This window comes from Tigriopus californicus, chromosome 2, assembly GCF_007210705.1.
Source record: "Tigriopus californicus strain San Diego chromosome 2, Tcal_SD_v2.1, whole genome shotgun sequence".
Classification (NCBI taxonomy): Eukaryota; Metazoa; Arthropoda; class Copepoda; order Harpacticoida; family Harpacticidae; genus Tigriopus; species Tigriopus californicus.
This window is the reverse complement of record NC_081441.1, coordinates 14,233,560-14,241,728: the sequence shown is the minus strand read 5'-3', so window position 1 is coordinate 14,241,728 and position 8,169 is coordinate 14,233,560. Positions and strand designations below refer to the sequence as shown.

The window sequence follows — 8,169 nt, the reverse complement described above, 5'->3', positions numbered from 1 at the left end:
TGTGCTCTGTTTACCGAATGGATTCTTATTAGCCTTGAGAGAGGGCTGTTGGATTCGACGGTCTCCAAAACTTCCGCGATTTTTCGTCGATTGGGACTTGACCGTCATGTCATCAAACACGGTGTCACCTTTTCTAATTGCACCGCTGTAAAGTATTGGTAGAAAATTATCTATCCGTCTGAAGTGGAAAACTTCCAGGATCGTCATCGAGTAAATTCGATGAACAATAAGATCTTGAAAAATCTTGAAGCCGGTTTTGTCTTGAACAGAGGCCCTGTCCTGTTTAATCTTTTGCCAGTAGCAATTAGACAATTCTACGATTTAGATGAACCTTGGTTAAGTTTTATGCGCGATCTTGATCGATTTTTGCAATCGATACCTGACCAACCTTACGTTCAGGGATGTTTCAGGTTTCAGACCAGCAAACTCGAACTCGTTATCGGACCAATTTTTTTTTCATACGTGACTTGCTGGGAAATCATTCACAAGCATCGGTTAGAAACCCGTAAAAAAAGAAAAAAAAGAACAGCAACCATATTGATTGTTGGTCATTTTTAGTTCTACATGTTTCGCCTCAAATATGAGCGATATCTCTTTGGGATCCATTCATCTGGACATCCTTGGCCAGGGCCGAAAATTTTGAATCTTTTTTTCCCCTCAAAAAAATCACTTCCATAAAAATATAAAAATATGTAAATCCTCCTGTCGGTTTCTTAAAATTTTATCGCGCATAATGTTGGACGTCAAATTACATCTCTTTTTCTAATGCAACTTGAAACCTAAAAAAGCTTACCTTAGAGAACCCGGTCGGGATTGCTTAGCAAATGGATTTCGAATATCGCTTTGACTGTCCGGAATGATGGACCTGGTTTTGGTCAGCCCCGATGGCGTCTCCTTCAACAACTTGGCCTCCAAGATTGGATTTCGCCGAGGATGAGGATGCTCCTCCCCGTCATCATCTCCGTTCTCATCTCCTGCCTGATGACTTCGCATTTCAAACATGTCCGCGTGACTCATTTGACTCTGTGATCGCTCTTGCTCGATCCGCTCCTGTTCCTCCTGGATGTCGTTGGCCAAAGCCCCGATCTTTTGGGCCAGTTGCATCCTCCGGTTGGAGGTGGCATAACGAATGGCTAACGAGATTGTATGGGTGTCCATGAGCTTGCACACTTCCATGGCCCGCGTCTCGTGATCATTGCTCAAGGCTAGTGCAAATAACTTGATCAGGCATCGACTCTGAGACTCCTCAATCTCACCCTTGTCCTCGGCGAGATCCTGATTCAATCGGGACTCCATGGCGCTCAGGGACCGCGTGACCAGGTCACACTTCCAATACTCTTCCTCCAAGAGGCTCTTTTCGGTGGCGGGCTCGCACAATGGAAAAGAGAACGGCACCAACGCCACCGTGGGATAAGGAGTGGTGGCCGGATACCTTGCTCCTTTGCACAAGATCGTCCGGAGTTTCTGTTCCTGTTCGTTGATCCCGACCAAGAAATGGTTGTCACTCTTGGCCTTCAGGGTGTCCCGCGTGTCGCAGATCTGGACCCAAGATGAGCCAAACCCGTGGTGAAGAAGCCGGACCTGCCCAGAGCTGTCCATCATTCCCGGCGTGCCTTCGTCCGAGAATCCCACCCAAGTGAGGTAGGAATTCGGAGCGAAGGGCAAGGGTTGGAATTGAGAACTGGGATGACGACGGCGAGGACTGAGATCGAACACCGCAAAGCACACGGATTGATTACCGGCCAAAGGCATCCCGACATGACAAGTGACCAAGATCAAATGTCCGTGACCAGCCAGAGCCAAGATAGGGCCAGGCAGGGCGAGGACTTCTAATTGATTGCCACCCGAGGAGAAGATCCTCAACTGACGCCGATCCGTGGCGGCACCCACCCATCCTTGACCGCAACACACGGCCAAGATCTCTTCCTTCCCTGGGAGTTCCACGGACCATTCCTTGGTGAGATCAGAGCTGCCAAAGAGTCGACAAACCAATCGACTCGGGGTCAGGTCGTCTTCGGAGGCCTCGCAGGCCAAAACCAGGATTTCCGTGCTCAGATCGGCCATGGTGTGGTTGTGGGCATTAGAGATGTGGAACGAGTGGTGCACGGAAGTGTCGTGGAAATCCACCTCGATTGAGTTCTCGTCGTCCGTGTTGAAGCACTTGACCACGCCCACGTCGTTCCACACCATGAAGCGCGAGGACAATCGAACGGGTGTGGCCGTGGGTTGGAAGGGCTCCTGGATCTCCACGTCATAAAAGGCCGGGGCCACGGGTTCGGGAGTCTTGGTAGGTGGAAGAGGTGCCACTGATGTCTCGTTGGGCTTGTCTTTGGCATCGGTGGCGGTGGATTCGGGTTTGGATAAGTTGCTTTCATCATCCGAGAGAAATCCGGTATCTCGCTTGATTTTACTGATCGAGAAGGAGTTCTCGTTGTCGTCGTCGTCGTCATCGTCCTGGAATTTGGATAGTAACTCACTTTGACATGATTTTGGCTTTGAACAAGTAATGGTATCGTGAAATGGAGGGAGGGGCGATGACTACGTGAGATTTCTGATTACTCAGTCATAAACTTCTACTATGACATATGACAGTCAAGAACGAGTAGCTACTACCTTATTACCTTCTACAACGAAAAGGGCTTTACCTTTCCTTCGTTCTGTTCCCGTGACGAGAATTGACATGGGGGGTAATCATGTAAACTCGTGTATGGAAAACACTTTATCAACCAAATGAGGAGGAAAAAAAACTTACATCCATGAGAGCGGCTAGTTGTTCCGGGTCCAATTCGTCACCGTTATCCGATTGTCCTTTGACCAGATATTCTTCAAGATCGCCTTCGTCAGTCGCTTTGGTTTCTTTTGATATCCTCTCTCCCTGATTTTCTTTCGCGAAAGTCATTTGATTCAAGATTCCCCAACAACTCTGATTGTCAATCATTGCCACTTCGTACTTCTTGGGATGCCATGCCAGATCCGAGATGGAATAATCCCGATTGGTTTGGGTGGCAAACACCTGCGTCTTTTGCTCGACATCCCAAATGAAGACCCGTCCCTTGGTCGTGGCACTAGCCAAGAAATTCGGATCTTTACACGACCAGGCGACAGATCCCATGACCTCTTCTTTATCCAAGGGCTCTTTGGCCTTGAATTGGATGACCAACTCCCAAGAGCCACGGGCATAAATCTTTACACCGTCGTTTTGCGGCACGGCGATGAAATCTCCGTTGGGATGCCAAGCAATTGTACCCGGAACCTTGGAGGTGGCCAAGTCGTTGGATTTGAGCCATACCTCCTGAAAGGTCTGGACCTCATTCTCGCCTTGTATGTTCCAAACCTTGACGGTTCCATCGCAAGATGAGGAAAGGATGTATTCGGGTTGGTCCGATCGAGGATCCAAGGCCACATTTAAAATTGGCGCACTGTGACCTTGGAACACTTTGGTTTGGTACGACTCCATGTCCACCAATTGAAGGGTGGTGTCGTCGGATCCAGCGACCAATTTGGATCCATCCAAGCTCATGTCCAAGGCCGTGGCATCGGCCGTGAATCGAGTCACCACTCCGGTGGGCGTGCCATCCTTCAGATTATAGCCCTGGACCTTGTTCGTACCTGAACAGGCCACGAAGAAGCGATCAGAGGTCAAAGTCAGAGCGAAGGCTTCTTCGCCGGCCAAATGGGATTCAGGATCCGAATCGTCGATACCTCGGTAGACACGGACCTGTAGAATAAAAAAAATGTCAACAAAAAAACCCCACACGTAATAAAAGAACGGCAAGTGAAATTATTGCTGATGTTGCACTTTAGGATAGTTTTCAAAAAAATATATACAAAAAATCTACATCAGTCGAATCATATGTCTTATAAGAGAAGGTAGCCTATTGTTTTATTTGTCAGTTAACACTTCCTCGTTTATCGGCTAGATAAATCTCGATCTTCCCGCATGAGATAAAGACTTCATGAGCTGTCCCTTAAAAAAAAAAAGACCGGTTAAAATATTGTGCTCCTTGAAGACTAATAACATTAAACTACTAGCATTGTGATGATTTCACACGTAAATATGCAGCCAGAATCTCACCTCTCCGTCGAATCCACACGTTAATATTTGATTCCCATCGGGGGTGTATCGAATGCAGGCATGACCTTCAGTGTGAGCGAATCGCCAGGCACTCAATTGGGCACTCATTTTGGTAGTCAAGTCTCAGATTCTGAAGTAGAAAAGTCAAACGAATTCAAGAGTGGGCTGCCGCTTAAACGACCCTATTATTTCTTGCTCAAGTCAACCGACTCCATTTCAAGTCCATTTCATTCGAATCTAGCATCTAGCAGGTACATAATGACGTGAATTACGCGCGGGATCGTCCCCCTCCCTCTGTACTGGACTATGACCAGTCCAGTCATAATCAATCAAACAAATCGTGTTTCCGTTAGTGGAAATCGTGTCGATAATCACCGCGGATTCGCCGCGCCAAACTCATGTCCTTGGGCATGATGGTGACACGTCTGGCGTGAATGGCGCAGAGCACCGTGTCCTCCATCAAACTGACCACATACGCCTCAGCCGCTTCTTGCAAGGCCATCAAGGCCGCCGATTGGAAGCGCAATCCCCGCAGACTCATGCTGGCCGACACGCCCATGGCGATCTCCTTGACCAAACGCGAGAACGGCAATCGCGGGATGAGTAGATTCGAGCTCTTTTGATAATGTCGAATCTCACGGAGGGCCACGGTGCCCGGGCGATAGCGTCGTTTTTTGGGCGTGCCCTGCGGGTAACCGCCACCGGACAGCCGTGGGCGCGGTATATTTTGCCGCGGACTCTTCGTGGGAGCGGGAAACGAAGATCGCGGCGCCTTTTTGGCCGGAGGAAAGGATTTCTTGGCGTGAAAGGCCGGGTGATCGGGCACGGTGGGAGCGGGTTTGGCCGCCGCCGCACCCGCATTAGCCGTGGATGCGGCCAGCAACATTTTCTTTTTCTTCTTGAGCTTTCCGGCCTCAATGAGACTGGAAGTGTGGGTCAAGAAACCGGAAGAGGCCGAGGAACCCGTTTCCGATCCTTGGTCATCATCGTGAGATAAACCGATGCCCGTGTCCGTGGTGTTCAAAAGCGGTTTTGCCGATCTGTTTGCGGGCTGCGGCTTCAACGGCGCGCTTTTTGGCCCCGCCTTTCGCGGGGAATTCTGGTGAGTGCGAACCATGGTCAAAGGGTCAGAGAGGAGGAGGAGGAGGAAGAAGAAGAAGGCTCAGGCAAGGCTCAGGGAAGGGCCGTCCTTGGTGGTCCTCCTTTGTGTGGCCTGTGGTCTTGTTGTTGATGTGTTTTCCGGCGAACAACAGAACGGAGCTCAGAAATCAGCCCAGGGTGACGCAAAATCCGATTGAGAAAAAACGAAAAAACGTTGGCGCAGCGGCCAAATCTTGGCAGCCCTCAAGACTTTGATGAAGAGTGTGTTGATGCATGTATGAATAATTGGGAGGTGTTGTGAGGCACTCGTTTGGAGGGAAGTTGGTTTTTGGGTTGATGAAAAGTCGGAGAATGGCCATGGTCGTGCTGACCAAAAGTGGATGAAGCTGGTAGATGGCGGGTGGAAGAAGTCGAAGGAAGAGGGCGCCAAGGTAGCATTGGATTCGGAAAATTCCGAATAACTTGGGCTGGAATCTGAACTTCTCTGGGGACAGACGGGACAGACCATTCGCTTTGTGACAAAACCTGATTGAATGACTGACATGACAATCTTGATTTGGTTTATTGATAATCCATTCAAACAGATGAAACGTGTCTGGGAAGGGCTCAAGGAATCAATTCATGCCAAAGAAAGAAAGAGAGAGGAACCAAACCGAGATCCATGTCCAAGAGTGAAAATACTAAGACACGATACCAGATTGCAGAACTCGATTGAGGAGATACCATATAGTCTAGAATGAGCAAGACTGTTCAAAACATTCATTTTTTTTTTTCACGCTATCCGATCGTTTTGAAATACTTTGCTTATTTGCAAAGTTTTGCCATTTGGGACCGTTTTGGCCCCTAACTAGGACGGTTAGAAAATCGAAAAATCCTCCTTTAGGAGTAAAATGCAAAAGTACCAGGTACAGAGAACAAATCGGAGAGAGTGAAGCCAGAAGTATTAGTATTTTTTAAAGGGAATTGGCTTGTTTTGTACGTACATTACTGAAATGGTTGTTAACCTCCCCGCCACTACTTTATCGTAAAGTATCTCGCACGCGTTAGTTAGACAAGCTATTACTATTTCATGGAACACGTTTGAATAAACATCATCATCATGTGCCCAACTTTCATTCCAGTCCGGCAATATTTTTGTCTTCACCGGAATGCTCGATATGTGCGAAACCGATGGGCAGCTCGGATTCGTTCTCAGCCATGAAATTGCTCACACCCTCCTGAACCATGCTGTATTGTACTGCACTTGTTCCGAAAATCGAAACCAATATCAAAAGTAAGCGCAAGCTGTAATATATATATACTGATCGATACATTTATATTCCTTAGGGCGAAAAAGATCAGCACAGTGAACTTCGTTTACATGTGGGTTCTGGTGCCCTTGGCTTTGCTCTGGGCCGTGCTGCCCAATGACGGGAATTGCCCTCATAGCGGATTGGTTCTTCAACAAAGTGATCGAAATAGTCCTTTGAATTGGCCCTTCAGTCGCGAAAATGGGAACGCGAGGCCGATGAAGTTGGCCTCACAATGGCCGCCAAAGCGTGTTTGACGTCCGACAAGGCTCTTTGTTTGGGGAAAGATGGAGGCTTTAGAGAGCTTGGAGGGTCCGAAAAGATGCCTGAGAATCTTGGCCACCCATCCAACCCACGACCGAAGACGCGAATATTTGGAGACACTGGTTCCCGAAGCATTAAAAAGGCGCGAACAAAGTGGTTGTGCTCAACTGAAGGACACAAATGTCGCGTTTCAGGATTATTGGCGACGATTTCGAAGCTTGAGACCTGCTGCGTGAACAACAGCATGTGCTGGCTTCGGGATCCGTGATAGATTAGGACATTCATCTTTCATATCAAAATATAGGAGCAACATCACTTTGTGTCATTGTTTCAATAAGGCCAACGCGATTGGTTTTATTACGTATACTGCCTAACCATGCCATAGAATGAGACTAGCACGAGACATGAGAACGAATGGAAGGATGAATTTCTTAATATTATCAACTTTGGTGAGCCCACTAAGCAGAGACCTTTCTTCGGCATTTCGACTTGATCCTCTTCCCCGCCGTATTTCCACCGCCAAAAGGCCACTTTCATGCGGTCCCAGGCGGCCGTAGGCGAGTCTAAAGCAGGCCTCACATCCAGAATGGCGAACTTGTGATCAGTGGAGAGACGTCGCCCCCGTCGTAGTAATCGATAATGTATCGAACTTCACGGCCGCATCGGTCACGAGCCAATCGTGTCGGTCAAACGGCATTTCGTAGCCCATAAGGCCGCGAAAGCGCGCGCGAGGCGAAAAGGCGGTGGCTTTCCCGCAAAAACTTTTGAGCGAGGGGCTGCGACATTCTTCCGCGTGAAGAGGCCTCCCATTTGAGACCTCTTGCCAGGCAGCCTCGTTATTGACGTTGTGGATACGGATGATTGCTCCATGGCCTTGGGAGTGATGTCCTCTTCCTTCCAACGCCAACCTTTCCTTAGCATGGCGTTCCAGAACATTTGTTTGCGAAGGGTACACCCACGTCTCGCCCGTACCTGTATATAGATAGGTACGAAAGAACATTTTAGTGGTTGAAGTTGGCCTGAGGCTGAAAACAACGGAATTCGCAAAACCGGGCCGGGTGAAATGGCAAGTCTGTTCATGACTTTTTTTTTTACAAATGTCCAATTCCAATCGAGAAACTATTGATAACTGGAAAAGAGTCAAGGCACAGGAGGAAAATCTTGTAAAGTCAGCTGAACTTGTTTCTTGTCCATAACATCACGATCGAGTCACATATATCTGTCACATATTTATAAAATCATCAGATTTGAAGGCAATTATGCCAACTTTAAAAACCAACTGTTTCAGAAATTTATCAGTTGGTTTTTAAAGTTGGGATTTTGACGGAAATGGTGGAATTCTTTTAGTCAACTAACTATAAAAGCTAGCTCACCAGAACCGTCTTCGACTCAATTCTTTCAGCTTTCCTTGCAGAGGGGACACTGATGTTCAATTAATTC

The 8,169-nt window shown here is 47.9% G+C and overlaps 3 protein-coding genes across 3 annotated transcripts in view; 1 reads left to right on the top strand and 2 right to left on the bottom strand.

Annotated features, from left to right (window-relative positions):
* LOC131891312 (WD repeat and HMG-box DNA-binding protein 1-like) overlaps positions 1-4,214 on the bottom strand; it is a 4,853-nt gene extending 639 nt beyond the window's left edge. The window contains exons 1-4 of the mRNA XM_059240843.1: positions 4,076-4,214; positions 2,753-3,718; positions 794-2,454; positions 34-145 (exon numbers count right to left, since the gene is read on the bottom strand). Of these exons, the coding sequence (XP_059096826.1) occupies positions 34-145; positions 794-2,454; positions 2,753-3,718; positions 4,076-4,183 (2,847 nt within the window). The 5' untranslated portion in view covers positions 4,184-4,214. The remainder of the gene's footprint in view (positions 1-33; positions 146-793; positions 2,455-2,752; positions 3,719-4,075) is intronic.
* LOC131893358 (metalloendopeptidase OMA1, mitochondrial-like) overlaps positions 1-8,169 on the top strand; it is a 14,134-nt gene that overhangs the window by 3,117 nt on the left and 2,848 nt on the right. The window contains exons 5-6 of the mRNA XM_059243355.1: positions 6,298-6,449; positions 6,503-6,624. Of these exons, the coding sequence (XP_059099338.1) occupies positions 6,298-6,449; positions 6,503-6,624 (274 nt within the window). The remainder of the gene's footprint in view (positions 1-6,297; positions 6,450-6,502; positions 6,625-8,169) is intronic.
* On the bottom strand, positions 4,204-5,329 carry LOC131891373 (uncharacterized). The gene has a single exon (XM_059240915.1). It carries the CDS (start codon positions 5,190-5,192, stop codon positions 4,425-4,427), a length of 768 nt encoding a protein of 255 aa, XP_059096898.1. The 5' UTR covers positions 5,193-5,329; the 3' UTR covers positions 4,204-4,424.

Coding starts and splice junctions, on each gene's coding strand:
- LOC131891373 (XM_059240915.1), bottom strand. CDS start 5,192: ATGGTTCGCACTCACCAGAATTCCCCGCGAAAGGCGGGGCCAAAAAGC.